Genomic DNA, 15,701 nt, shown 5'->3' with positions numbered 1-15,701 from the left:
AAATAATTGCATACAGTTATCCTATTTGTGAAACTGTTCTTTTAATTGCTTTTAATTTGAATTTGACTAGCCCACAACAAAATGCTTTAAAATGTATACACCATACTCTGAATACCACACCACAAAATATATTTTATCTGACCCAAATTGGTTATTCAATGTCACCACACAACTGTCTCAGAAAGCAGCAAAAACATACAGCCAACCACTCATTAAATTTCATCTTGGTAACATGTTTTTTGGAAAACCAATTTTACGAGTCCATCGTGCCTGGAGTGGTTAAAACATATGGTATCCTCAGTGAGTATACAGAATGGAAAACAGGGAGCCAACATGCAAGTGTGTCTCAGCTGTGTAAATGTGTGAGTGTGTGTGCCTCAGCATACTGTCCCACTCCAGAGGTCATCCCACCCTTCAGGTCTACTCCTGTCCAGCTAGCAGCAGATAAAAACAGACAATAGCGAATGATTTAAGTTCACATCACCTCAATGTCACAGCCCAGCCTGCCTTGGCCTGACTGCCTCGGTACCTTACGGGTACACATCCTTTCTTTACAGAGAGATTCAGAGAAGCTAAGCAGCCTTGCCACTGCTAGTCACATGTATTACCCTCTCTCCTCATCCAATAAGCAGACACAAACTGCTTATTGGTCTGTCAGTGTGAAAGATAATAATCAAGTCAGTTATAAGAAATTTTGATGTGTTTAGAGAAGCAATTTGTGATTTATTTTATTTTAACAAGTGCGTTTTTCTGGTGCACAATAAACTGAATAAACATGCACACACATTTATGCATTGGTTGACTGATCTGAGTCAAAGCAGTCAGAAGAGACAGCCGAATCAACTCTGTGTCCAAGGCATAAACAACAGTTATTGACGTCACCCAAAATCAACAGGGCCAGGGCCTGAGAAAGACAGCCAGCCAATTTATATAACAATGTGAAAAAAAAGGGGGCCTTGCGATGAGTGCGACAGCTGTGCTTAATCAAGGGAACTAAGCCAAGAGAGATGTGAAGGGACACAGAAGGACTGAAAGAAGGTGAAGAAAGCTGGATTGAGGAAGAGAGAGCTTGAGGGAAAAGAGAAAGATAGGCTATAAGTCTGGAAAGAGGGAACCAAAGTCCTCAACTCTAAACTCATATCTCAAACACTGAGAGCCTGAAAAAAGGAAGGAGCATTTAAGAAGTGGAGGGCTGTTACAGTGAGAGTTCATCCCAGCAAGCATACAACCCTCTTGACAAAAAACCCCAACAGCATCAAAGCCTTGATGTTTCTCTTTTTGTGTCACCGCCACATTGCAAAGAGGGGTAAATTTTCCACAACCAAGACAGGGAAAGTAGGTTGTTGCTTCCCTTTACCAACCTACTGTGCTTTCAACAAGAAGAGTATACTTTACTTTTCTCACCACTGCTCTGTGGGGAAAATTAACCTAACATGCATGTTTTAAAGTATTCCAAAGACCATTGATTTCTGATATTGTAACATCACAGACAAGAACATGTCTACAACAAAAATCCTCCTGTGAGGAGATCCACACCAGACCTACTTTCCTTGGTTCAGTCCATCCAGTCTTCTAGGCCCTGGTCATTCATCAGCAGACATTACATGACAGAGCAGAGCCATTCATCCTGGGCCTCACAGTCTCCTCTGCCCAACAGGATTTGTGATTCAGATTGACTGAGTGATGCCCTTGGCCCCAGGGCTGGAACTGAGGCTGCTGGGGTTTGCTGGAAAAGTAGGGTGCAGAGTACATGGACACAAAGACAGACAGTGTGACAGGGATGCTACTACTGTTGCTTCAGAGGTAATGGAGGCGAGACGTGCATACCCAGTCTACTAGAAGACATGTCAGCAGACATAAACACACACATATATATATAAATAGCTATGTAAGATGAACACTGATTTTCATGCCACGCTAAATATTATATAAGCATACAGAAGAAAATCTGCTACCATGCAGCTTAATGTGCTATTGGTAGGAAGACTCCTCAAAAATGTGAGTACACATAATTATGCTGTGGCTTAGTTCCCTTGATAAAGCAACACTTACAAAACAAAGAATGACAAAATGACACAGGAAGTAGGTGAAAGTTACTACTATTCTATAAGCCCCACGCATCATCTCTGCCTCCAGGTTGCTCACCAGGATGATAGTGAGAGTATGAAAGATTTAAAAAGAAGGCTTTTAGTTTAAACCAGAGCCTGGCCCAGACACACACACTCAGAGAAAAAGAGGAAGGAGATATCAGACTATCTCTGACAAAGCTTACTGTTACAATCACCTGTAAAGTCACTGGATAAAGAGAGTTGCACATGCTAGTGTGCCTAGCATCCCTCGGGCCAAAAACTCCTGATATGACACTGTTGTACCAGGGATTCCAGTTTACATGCATTGCTGCAAGATGCTGCACTTATTGTACCACCTTGTGCACGTGCTTAGAAATTAATTAGGGGTAAAAACATTCAGCACCCTGAAACTATATAATGACCAGCCTAGAGTTGATGATACCTTGTGTTGTTTTGAGTAAGCTGCCCAGCAGGTTGCTGAGTTGAGTTTAAGTCTCAGACAGGTTTAGGCACAGAACATTGCATGATTAAAAGCTTTTGTCCCAGCTACTTTCAAGCTGACTTTGAATGAAGCACTTGGCATCCAACTATTTAAATGAAATTGCTATAGTTGCTAACTATAGCTTTCACTGATTGGCTTGGTGCACAGCAATTCCCAGTATATATACTTAGTTTGTACAATATGTACTACTTGTAATCCTGCACGAGGCAGCAGATCGTTGCTGTAAATTACATGTTCTTACTCACCTTGTCTGGTGGAATAACAGTTGAATAAACAAATGAAAACATTATGTAAAACACTTTATGTGCGTGCTCATTAAAATATGTAAGCAGAAACAGTGGTGCATTAAAGTAATGCGGCAAGACAGTCACACAGCTGAACCACATTTTTACATAGTATATATTTAAATACACACACTCAAATACACATACTATACATAAACACATTATACGCATTAGAAACACACGGAGCAGTCAGCCATGTGCTAAGCTTGGGTTGACAGAGTTCATTTGGAAGATGTAAAATATTTATGAGAGAAGACTCTGCAGGGGAGGAAAAAGAGATGAAAATAGTGAGGGCACAATGGAGGGAAAGCAAATAATAAGACGAAAGAAACGGTGATGAGTGGGCCTAACTCAAATGCCCTGTGTTACAGCTGAGTGGAAGAAATGCGAGCTAAATAAGTCATTGTCATTTCAAGTTCATTAACTCACTGCTTGCCATTCCCTCCTGGGAGGAACAGAAGAGGGGGAAAGGTGTATAAAGGTATATTTGTAAAGTTGCAAAAAACACTCAGCTCTTGTACAATGGAATAAAAACTCTTTGTGAGTTTTATGCTTGTACTTTTCGTATTCCTTTTCTTACACACCAAAAAGTAATTGATTACACATACTGTAAATTCCCCATTACAGCTTCTGAAATTCACTTGACTGCTACAGTAAATGTGGAGCCAAATGTATCAACTATTCCACACCTGCTTTCCACTATTCCTCCATCTTTTCAGGTAGACAGACATACAGAATACGCCTGGTGTATGCAGAGGACATGTTACATGTTGTAAGATGTATAGAAGTGATATCTATTCCCACAAAAAACTAATTGCAATTAGTGACAGAGACTAATACATGGAAGGGAGACTGATAGAAACAGATAAACAGAATGACAGGGAGAGAAGGCAGGGAAAGTATGAAAAGTGGAAAAAGAACAAAAATAAGGATTTAGGTAATAAAAAGCTAATCCTGTACCAGCAAACAGGATGACAATTGACAGTAATTACATACCCACCCCCTGTAATTATGAGATTTTTTTATGCGCCCCTCTTCTCATAAGGTCTTAGTAATCCTCTGGTCATTCCCGCTCCTCCATCTTCAGACAGTCACTCTACCTCCACATCTAAATAGCTGTGCATGGTCAAGCCAAATAAGCAAACCACCATGAACTACAGGGGCTTTCCTTAGCCACAAATAACGCTTGAGAACTGATGTCACATAAAACCAGATCTCACTATCTAATTACAGAAAAATGTGCTTCGAAAGCACAAAATCCAACAGGAGATGAGAGTTGGAGTGGACTCAGAGAGAACTGAAGAAAGCTGCCTCACCACAAACTGGGAGAGGGAGACATAAAGAGGCTGCAGTACACAACTAGAACAACTCATTTGAGTATTCTGGTTGCAAGAAGAACTAATGTTATGGGGTACCAAGGATCTCTGTTTAAACCAATTATACACTGGAGATCCTGAAAATGTACCGGATGGAAAGGGAGACATGCAGTAGGATCACAGAGCACTAAAGCCTGGAAAAACTGTGCTTGCAGGGCTCCGGGAAGCCAATAAAACAACACACAGATTTCACTGTAATTACGTTCAAACTCAGAGCAAAGAAAGTTGGGAGATGGGTAAAGTGAGTGTGAGAAAATAGATTCCCACAGGAAGATTTTAAAAGAAAAGACAATCTAGCGGTATCCACAAATCACACACAGTATAATAGCGCTAACTTTTAAGGGCAGCGTTTGAAGAATTAATTTTTGTATTTCCACATCTCTCTCCCAAAGCCCAGAGGACAGAGGAGTCCTGGGGTGCAGTTAAAGCTCCAGTGACGATGACGATTATACTCTTGAAACATATGGCTTCAATGTTCAGACTATAAAATGCGTGGTAAAATTAGATCACAAAAATATGGAGTCATAAAATTCACAGACAAGTACCAGAAACAAACTAGCAATGTTTCTGGAGAGCATCTGTGAGCATGCAGTAAATTTCACATGAAAAATAAATGAATTCACAACTTCCTCCGCAGGAGCAGATAGGGAGGGAATGAGAAAGATAAAGCCTCAAAGGCAGAAACGACTTAGGGATAGAGAAAGAGTGAAGAAAATAATTACGATAATGGAAACTAGTGTGAAATGGTTTATCTAGATGAGAAAAAATCTTTAGGAAATTATGAACACCAAGTAACAATAAAGCAAAACTATTGTGTGGAGCCACTTGCCTGCAGCAGCTAAAAACAAAATCCTCTAAAATGACCAATTAAAGAAGCCAAAGAAAGAATTGTCAGAGGCAGTGAGATTTGACAGAGCTGAAGAGAAAGTGGCAACTGTTCTGCATACAAAGTATGGGAACATGCTTCTAGTTTGGAAGAGATTATGGAGAATAATGTTTACACCTCAGGGGAGAGGAGGGGAAACTGGAGACAAAGGAGATATTCACAAGTTTTGAAACACCTGGGATATCAGCTTCACACACATGCAGAGACACAGTGGACTGGCAGTCCATCTATTTCTGCACTGTTTTACTCTGAGAGGATGTGAGCTATGGTATTTTTAATAACGACCTAAGTGTGGAAGAGTGGGAACACTATTGAAGAGAGCAGAACAAAAAATGACTGCTTATCAAAGGGAAGTGTGTAGTTGAGAGATATGTGTACTGTTGCATCTGTGTGTCCTATCTTTATTAAATCTGTATTGTGTGCAGCAGGCGCTGGAGCAGCGAGGTGCTGGACACAGGCATTCAACGGTTAGCTGACACCTTGCTGATTTTATTTTTAGTTTGTTCCTATCTTTTTATATAGAAGCCCAATCTCTCATCTCTTCCAATTCCCATTTATCCTTTTTATTTTTAATAGATAGGAGCCTGAAGGCTGTCTCCATCATAGAATATCAATCTATTTTGGAAATTATTTTGGGTATCAAGAACTGGATCTGAAGGGGAAGAAGTGCTCAAAAGAGTGGCTGGGCTTCACAAAAGACAGTAGTGCAAAAAATGTCGCTCCACGCAATTTCATGCGGTGGGGGACATAACAAAGCGTTTCCTTGTCCTAATGCCCCAGAATCAGATGAGCCTGGCAGCAAGAAAAAAAATGTAGTCTATTAATTGATTAGACAACTGATAAGAAATTAACAACATCATTTCTGAAGCAAAAAATTAAATATTTGCTCTCTCAAATAAGCCAATTTGCTGGTTTTCTCTGCTTTGAATCAGAAATCTTTGGGTTTTAGCCTGTTGGTTGGACAAATCATGTAACCTGAAGACCTGAGCTTAGGCTGGTGGAAACTGTGAGGGACATTTTTTTCATGAACATTACTTTGTTTTTGACATTTTATGGAGCAAACAATTTGCTGAAAATAGGGCTATGATGAACTGTTATTTACTCTGTCAATTAATCTGCCAATTATTTTCTTGATTAATCAGTTCATCCATAAAAGTAAGAAAATTGTGTAAAATACCATTTACAAGTTTCTAAAGTCCAAGGTGATGTGTTCAAATATCTCTCTTTGTCTGACTAACAGCTTACAACCCAAAAATATTCAATTTCTCACAAATGGAACAAATTCTAAATAATCATAACTAAGGTTCAACAAGAGTTGAGCAAATAAATAAACAGAATCAGAATTTTATCTAAAGAATACCCAACTCCACATGAGTATGTTTGTCCACCCCTGTGGGCCTGTTGTATTTGCTGCCATAGTGCCATAGCCACAGGATTTCCCCTCTGGGATGTGTCTTAGCCAAAGACTCCCAACAAACACATAAGTCCACAGCTGCAGACAGTGTGTGTGTGTGTGTGTGTGTGTGTGTGTGTGTGTTGGTGCTGGGTGTGTCACCCTATAAAATTCATACTGCATGCCCTCCCTTAATATGGTAGTGGATGTCCCGGTTTGGGTCTCTACCATCTGTCAAGCAGTGGGAGGGCAAGAGGAGAGGTAGCTGGAGCAGAAGTGAAGCCATGCTGAGAGCTAAAGCCAGTTCCTTGTCACTTCAAATACTCACCTTGTCTACAGAACGCGCTGCCAGAGGGGATTTGAACCACAACAGCTTGGCATGGCACAGACACACACTCACATTTACATAACTGATGAAAGGGCAAAACAAAAAAGCCAGCAATCACACACACACACACACACACACACACACTTTGCACACAATAACAGCAAATGGAAAGGAAGCGGTTTAATAACATTCTCACTATGGCTTTAAAAGTCATGTAGAGTGCACACATCTGTGGCGCACACACATCTGCACCTAACATCCCTACACACACAACCAGAGACAGTGAAGGGGCTTGCTTTGACAAGGGAATAATTCTCCTTTTGACACAGCCAATTCCTCAGAAGACAAAAGAGGAGTCATACACCGACACACTGGTGCCCTCAGAGGGAAACGGCACACATGCCCCCCAATGCCACATACACACACTTAGACACACACACGCCTGTTGCAATGACACTGCAACCCCCTGTTGTGACAAAAAAAAGAAACTGGCCTATGCTGTCATCTGTGTGTCTGTGTGTGCTTGCCAAGGGAGGGCTGTACGTGTGAACTCCTACTCTCACATTAGACAAGTGACAGCGAACAAAAGACAAGAGGAACGCAAGAGGAGAGAAGCGAGAGGGGTGGCACCAGCTCAAGTGCATGCTGGTCGGAGAAGAGGCAGCTGATACTTGTCGAGGTAGTGCATCATATTCTCAAAAGCAATCGCCAGTCATTGTCTGACCTCAATTTCAAACCTTTTAGACACTGAGGTAAATTGCTGTCATTGTGAGAAATTAGACATAGGAAATAGAAAGGAAAATAGCAATGTTTGCCAGCCTTTACGTTCGTCATTCTGTCTAAAAATTAGCCAACATGAGTATTTGACTATTTGTTTCTCACAGGAAATAGGAAGGGAAATTGTCAGCTTTTTGTCAGATTTAAACTAGCTGTATAAATGTTTTAGGTTAAGATGATTACTTTTTAGTCTGTACATGTGAGAAACAGGTTAGTCTGTGAAAAGGTTCCTCTGTCCTTACACATTACTCAGAGTTCAGGGCCACTAAATGTGTTTGGACAGACTGTCCTCCATATTTCCATGTTTCTAACAGGCCAGAGACTGAAAACAATTACATAAGAAAATGCAGTGCAGAACACATTTTTAAAAAAGAGCTATTTCCTTTTAACCATTTTAAGCTCCATATTTTCTCTTCCTCTATTTTCCTTTGTGTAGTTTTTCCTACATATAGCCTATACGAGGGCAGAGTAGGGTCTAGCAAAACCAAGCAGATCAGGGCAGCCCAAGTCAGCAGTCCATCAGCTCTCTCTCTCCGTCTCTCTCTCTCTCTCTCCCCCTCTCTCCCTCGTTCTCTCTCTCTCTCTCTCTCCCTATGGTGAACATCAAACACACTGTGGTCTGTTTCATGCTCCCTGCAGCCCATTATGGCTTAATGCTTCAAGAGGCTTCTTACTGACTTCAGCATTTTAACAACTCCAGCATATTCAGTTGGTAGGCAAACACACACACACACACACACACACACACACACACAAAGACACGTGTACGCTAACAAACACATACACACAGCCACACATAAACAGGCACAGACAGGAGCCCAGATGCAGGGATTCGCACACTTTAAACTGCAGCAGAGTTATGAGCCTGCACACTGTGATACAGAAACAACTGTTGCTCTTGCTTTAATCTGCCTGAAGAGGAAGTCCAACAGATGCATGGGGCTTTATGCTGATATTAACCTTCAAAATAAGCCTTGACGCCCTTATCTCCAAGTCAGTTAATGAGTTCCATTCACAAGCCGGCAATATGTAATTCAGTGCGATCAATTAGTTATCCACTATATGGCGAATAAGGACAGCACATCAGCAGGGATATTAATGGGTTGGAGATAAGGCTACTGTCCAGAACAGCCACAACGGCAACATGGCCTGCTTATCTCAACACACACAATATTTACTATTTACAGTTAAGTTTGGTCTGGCCCTTTATCTCTCTAGAGCCATTTTCAAGCAAAGAATACATAACATTGCTGAATTCATGCGTTGAAGTAATGTCTTTTTTCAGTTGGACATGGGTATGCAATTTGTAAATGTTGTTAATAGCTTTGGGATTTTGCTGGATATTTATTAATTCATCCATACAGCTAAAGTGTTCTTTTGTTGTTTGTTGTTGTTTTCCTAATTTTTTCCCTGCACTGTGACAAGAAGAATGTCCTTGACAACTTAAAGCACTTTGTGGAACTGAACAACTTTTATTTTCTTTCGTAAGAGATGATAATTAAATGAATAAATTATTACAGTAAGACAGCATTTGTTGGCTTTTATTGTGTCTACTTGACCTTGTGCTCCTGTAGCCTATACATTAGAGTCACAGCATTCAATTCAAGCTTGTGCCACACATAAGGAAATGTTATGAGGTCCAAACTAGTAACATTGCCATCATCATTAAAATGCTCTCTCTCTCTCTCTCTCTCTCTCTCTCTCTCTCTCTCTCTCTCTCTCTCTCTCTCTCTCTCACCCTTGTTTCCTGTCTGTCTCTACTGTATTCTATCAAATAATGGCGCAACACGACCCCAAAAATACTTGTAACTTGGACATGGACCTAAAAGGAAACGAATGGATATTTTAATGGAACATTACACAGCACAAAACTAACATCTAATTTACTACTACATCCACAAACTTATTTTTTCCACTACTTCCCAATGGAAATAGAGTACACACAATGATAAACTATGTGCCAGGTGTCCACTGCATGTTTTATTTTCCTAAACTGGGACAAATAAAGTCTCCATGCCCACGTCTATAGAGCATAGGTTTATCATGGGACTGTACAGTCAAGGAAAGGTCACAAAAAGTGTTTACCCTAATTTCTTACCTGTTTCTTACCAACATACTTCTCCCTATATTATAGAGGTTTGCCATTACAGTAACATGATATATCCATTTCAGAGTCAGCTGATAACAATACAATGGTAGGATAATGTCAAAATAATTAATGACACTGTGAAAATATTTTTTACATTCCTAACTGACATGAGTGTACATTACTGAGGGGACAGGAGTGAGGGACCATCACAGGTCATGTAGTATCACAGGGGGACAGACAGAGGAGCTGGAGGGCCTTGAGTGATGGATATATAGATACTGTATAAATATATCCACAGAGATTAACAGCTTAAATACATGAAACTTTATACATAGTCTACATTTATGACCCAAAGTCAAAGTATCCTTTTAGATTGGTCAGTGAAATGCATAATATGACCCCTTTATATTTTTGCTGTATTGGTGTTGATTTTGCAGCCTCTACTTGGCATGTCAGTTATGTTTTCTGCTGGCAGTGGACTCCCATTTCCATCTAACCTCTGACTGGAAAGTGGTGTAGGGGGGCAGCAAACACACTAGCAGCCATTATCTTATCATTACCCTCAGTCAACGAGGTGAGAGTTACAGAGAGAGATTTTCTGTTTAGTGTGTGAAAACTCGTGCTCTGTTTTAGCTACAATGCAGCTATTACACATTTCAAGGCATATATCTAAATTCTCAGTCAAGTGACTGAGTTCAAAAACATTCCCATACTTTTCGCTGTGGGCTACCATACTGATCAGCCCATATTTCCAGCCACAAGCCAGTCCTTAGTCAACAACAGTTCCTAGCAGGCCTGGTGAGCAGCAATCCCACTGTATCATTAGCCAAACACTGGTTAGAGATGACACTTCAGAGTACTGAGCCACTCACAGTCGGCCTGTAGCAACCAGCAATCAACAACAACACAAATACAGCATGGGAAAGCCAATGCCATAGCAAAATGTTACCAGCCTTCCTGCAGATGTCTCATGCAGCTTGTCTCTTTGTATAGGCTTATATGACATTCAGCATCTAGCAGTCATTGGCTGCCAGCTGCTTTCAAAGAGCGTCTGGCGCCTCTCTAAGAGCTGATGAGAGAGAGAGAAACAGAGATGAAGAATGTCATCCTCTGAAAGACAAAAAGATAACTCATCACAACTGTAATGATGGGGTGGGACAGGGAGGGGGCAGCACGGGGAGGAGACAAGACGAGCCTCATAAAAATCAATCATCCATTTTTCAGTAAACACCGACAAAAAAAAAGCAGTTTCCAAAATGAATTACACTCGACGGAGTTAAACTATAATCATCACACTCATTTTAAGAGCATCAATCAGTTTACTTGATTATTTGTGAGCCATTTCTGCTCAACTGATACTGTTGCTATGGTCCAGTAAACACTGCTCCAACACAGTGATAACAAACAGCTCACCCTTAACTCAATAGCTTTCTTGTGCATGGCTTTTCCCCCTGGGCAAATTACTTAAGAATAGGGGACTATCCAAGTTGCTATATGAGGCGTATCGATGTGAAAGCAATATCTAGGAATCTTCTTTCACCGCTGACTGAGCATAATCAAACAGAGGCTGTGATGTGGGATGGTGGTATTCAGCTGGTTGGAGATTTCTTCCTTTCTTGCCTCAGACATTTAGAAAATTACCTAATTCAAATGTAAAGAATTTAGCCTTTTTTTCTGGCCATATCACTTGCAGACCTTGTCCATGTTTGACTACACAAATTTAGTTCATCTAAAAATGAAGTGCAATATCAGGCTCAGAAGTGTTAGTTACTTTTTGTGCCAAGGATTTTTTCCTCATATATTGTGCAGTGGCATTGAAAAGGATTTGAAAGTGCAGCAACTAGACATCATTTTCAGAGTCGGGAAGCAGTCTTCTCTCATCATCCTCCCAGACTGAATCTGGGTGATGTACTCAGCATGTGACCTTGAGTTAGGCCCAGCCAATACATTAGGTTGATCAAGCCCTGGTGTTACAGCAGGAAATATTCTTCTGCAAATGTCAGGGATCATCCACAACATTCAGGTGGCTCATAATTTGGAGGCATAAATTAAAGCTTTCATATTTTACTATGGTGTTTAATATGCCAGACTGGAGCGTATGAGCAGTTATTTATGCTTCAGAGCCAAGAGACAGGAACACCGGAGAAATATTGTTGATGTACGAAGCCAAATCTCCCCCTCTTCTTACATCTCTCTATCTCTTTCTCTCTCTCATCTCTCTTTTCTGACATTTCTTAACCTATCTCTTCCTGGCCTTCAGTCTCACTCCCTTATTTTCTCTCTTACTGAGGATACATTGACCCCAGACTTAAGTAAGCTCCACATCATTGATTGAAACAAGAGGAATAGGTGGCGTCATGATAAGACAGATCTGCTCTTTAAAGCATTATGGATTACAGACATTTGGAAGAAAGGGGGATTTCTAAGGGACCAGGGCTGGCATTAATTCTGTCAAATGATTTATTAAGTGTGGTCAATCAGTTAAATTAGAAGTGTCCGGTTACTCCTTGGCCCTCGCTACCTTATGATGTATGATGTGATGGCATGAGCTAACAGTTTCATCACATTACTGCCCCACCCTCAAATGTTATAATCTCTCCCATCCTATCAGTGTAATCACTAGGAAAGATCTACTGTATATCTTTGCATTGGATATCATGTTCTTCATAATGTTCCATTTATGCAGCTCAAGATGATTAGAAAACCAAGAGCAATCAACAGGAAAGCACCTACAATTTGTAGGGTTAAAAGCAAGCACTTCATACACATTCTATTTCTGTCAAGACACAATGCTCTACTGAAACCATGCTGTGCTGTGCGAGAGCCCATACGCTATCAGAAAATAGAGCAGTTTCTACTTTAGGATCATTCAGAGCGTGTGACCTTTAGGTGAATGCTGCAGAAAGTCACCCTCGCACGTCTCAGTACCATTCAGCTTGTACTAATGGACAAACATTGCTGTCTTCACAGGACAGCAGAGTTTACCTACCGTCACAGCAGTGTAGCACTCTATGAAAAATGAATTGGATTATACAGAGGAGGTGAATGACGCAAAGTCTGGAGGTGCTTTTTGAAGGAAAAGGATGTTATCGGGTTGGGAATGACTGTAGCAGTGTTACAGTAAGAATCACTGTATCAAAATTCAGATAACGTATATCCATACTCATTTCCTGGTAAAAGTCTGCAGGTTATCTCAAATATTAGTGTAGTGGAAAATAGTTTTTTTTTTACATTCACAGTTTTCACAGTGGATTAAAAAGTTTGTGAGTTCAAAATTGATTTATATACCTTTCAATCTGTACACAGGAAACTGGTTGTGTAAGCATGCATGGTCACAGTCTCTTGCCTTGTCCATGCATGTATGATACTGTAACTGTAGAACCTGAAATTGCAGTAAATTGTGTGTGTGTCTCTCCATGTGCTCATGTGTGTGAAAGCGTTGCAGTGAATTCCAGGCAAGGCACACATGTAATCATCTGAACTGCAGAGGGGCTTGTGACCGTCTGACATCAGACCATGAATGACACAGTGAGCAACATCGTATTTACGTGGTTACAGCACATGGTCAAGTGACTGGCTGGCAATTTATGAGCAAGAATTCCCTGTGCAAAGACAAGATAGCTTAAAGAGGAGGAAAGATTTGGGAGTGTCTTCAGGAGTAGCAGCTTAATTTAGAGTGATTAGGAAACTGAAAAAGGAGAACAGAAAGCGAGGTGCTGACCCTGCATCTGTGTTTTCAAAGATGTTGAGTGTGAGAAAATATGAAAAGACTTTCTCATATTTTTAATCAGTGATGAATGAGCCAGACTGTCTGTGACATGTCTGTGCTGTCTTAATGTCTTTTCAAAGCAGTGTTTTCATCTTGAGAGACAGCCAAGAGCTAGAGCTCCTGTGCTTTACCATGTGACTTGAAATGAGTGTGACTACAGGTTTAAAAGCTAGAAAGTTAGACACCTCATCTGCTCTCTCTTTCTCATAAGAAAACACACTAATCAAATACTTAATTCAAAGCTTGAAATGTTTTTATGTTACAATATACTGCAGAAAATGCAGAGCACAAAGAGAAGAGTTTGTGACTACATGCATACCTATAATCATTCATTTCTAAAGGATGTGTGATATCTGCGCACCACCACTTAGATAGCCTACAATAAATGGTACTACTGCAGGTGCGACTTTGGCCCTAAAATAGACTAACATTCCTAGGGGGACTTGCAGAGGGATTATGGTCCTCAGTGTCAATGAGTTTAAAGCAACTGTGAGGTTCTTTACTGTGTATTTGACATATTACTGCACAATTTAAGTAATCGATATATTGCATTTGACAGACTGATTGAAGAGTATTCTGGGTTCAAAGGTAAAGATCAGATTTAGTCCAGAGAAAGGTGCGCACAATAGACAAACAACAGACTTTGGACGGCTTGTATTTTAAAGGAGCTTACCTGATATTTCAGACTGAGGGACGCCATCAAGAGGGAATCCTTTCCCGCTATAAAACTGCCTGATATCCGAACAACTCCGAGCTTTGCTGTTCCATTTGTCCCCATAGACTGGTGCCGTCAGAGAGCCCAGTGCCAGAGCCGCTATGATGAAGGAATCCATCCCTGTCGACCGCTGTATGTGGACTTATAAGTCAAGTGCAAATCCGACCGAGAAGCGAAGGGGACTGTGTTGAGTCCTAAACGGAGAAGGAGACTCCCGGTTTGTAGCCGCGTGTCAAACAGGGCTACTGGGTGCTGCTGTGCGTAAAATATCCTCCACCTTCCCCTTTCTCTCTCTCTCTCCCTCCTGCCCTTTTAGTGCGTCTGGTGAGTCTGTGGCTGCTGCACGGCAAAGGAGCGACTCTTCACAGCGCAGAGGTCCCGTCTCTTCCCAGTCCCAACGCTGGGCCAATGTGGACAGGACAGGACCCTTGTTTATTTTTTCCCCCCCGAGATAAGTGTATCTTCTCGCGCTGTACTCAGGTACAAGTGCAGATTTCCTGTCTCATATATCCACTGTTGGGGTATTGGTTCACCTAAAGAGGGAGAAGCAAGAGATGAAAGATTTAGGTTACGCGTTTACAGCTGAAATAATGTAAGTCTTGTCAGAAAATAGCAATGTATTGCGCTGACGCTGTGCAGCCTGGTTCTGTCGCCGCACGCCTACCGGCTATGACGGCCCGGGGGGATCTGAGTAAAGAGGTGCGCACAGGCAGCAGCTACCGCAGCTCGTTTCCAGCTCAGCTCAGGCTTTTTCTGAACGATGCTATGCCAACGCTGCCACTCTGTGGAGTGAGGAGGCGGGGGAGAGGGAGAGAGGGAGAAAGGGAGAGGGAAAAGGAGAGAGAAGCATACGAGGTTTCACGTTCCTCCTGCTATTTCCGTTTCATTCTTTCTCATCTAAATATTAGCAGACATGATTCTGAATGACATTTACTGCCAGGTTTGATTAGTTTAGTTTCGGAAACAACTGTCATTTTTTTTATTTTGTGGCAGTCTGAATGTGTCTTTGGTGTATCATCATGAGGTCGTCTGTTTCTCAGTGGAGGAATGTGCACTGCGCCTCCCGACACCAGCCAGGTGTCACAGGTGAACTGTGGGCGTGACCTTGGAACCCCCTCCCGTCCAACCCGGTCAGTGCTGAGTACTTGTCCTCCGCTTTGCAGAGAGTATCTGTACACATGCGCCGCATCACTCCTCAAGGTGCAATTAAAGGCCCAACAAGTCACCACCTGCCCCGTGCCTTTCCCGGTTTACCTGTCACCTGCTGAATGCCTTTATTATCTGAGTTTCTGTACGTGTAGGTGTTGGTGAATACGAGCATGAAATGTTTCTGGATGTTCTCAGGCTTGACTGAACATAGAAAACAAGGAGTGAGAAACATGAACTAGGCTCACCTTTGCATGTGTTGTCTTCAATAATCATTCAATCATTCAATAATCCAACCCTCCTCACCTCCAGTCACAGACCTTTATTTTTTTAATGACACTATTCTGTGGTTTAGCTTGTCCTACAT

At 41.4% G+C, this 15,701-nt stretch overlaps 1 protein-coding gene across 3 annotated transcripts in view; it reads right to left on the bottom strand.

Moving 5' to 3' along the window:
• Positions 1-15,701, bottom strand: part of gpc1b (glypican 1b) — a 66,094-nt gene that overhangs the window by 45,359 nt on the left and 5,034 nt on the right. Inside the window, exons 2-3 of one of the 3 annotated variants that reach the window (XM_018676748.2) lie at positions 14,853-14,970; positions 14,147-14,721 (exon numbers count right to left, since the gene is read on the bottom strand). In XM_018676748.2, the coding sequence (XP_018532264.1) occupies positions 14,147-14,306 (160 nt within the window). In that variant the 5' untranslated portion in view covers positions 14,307-14,721; positions 14,853-14,970. Of the gene's footprint in view, positions 1-14,146; positions 14,722-14,818; positions 14,998-15,701 lie in introns of those variants that run through there. The other 2 variants (XM_051070046.1, XM_051070045.1) reach the window with 2 other exon arrangements.

This window comes from Lates calcarifer, linkage group LG4 (genome assembly GCF_001640805.2).
Source record: "Lates calcarifer isolate ASB-BC8 linkage group LG4, TLL_Latcal_v3, whole genome shotgun sequence".
Lineage (NCBI taxonomy): Eukaryota > Metazoa > Chordata > Actinopteri > Centropomidae > Lates > Lates calcarifer.
Note: the sequence above shows the minus strand (reverse complement) of the source record. Positions and strands in the feature narration are given on the sequence as shown.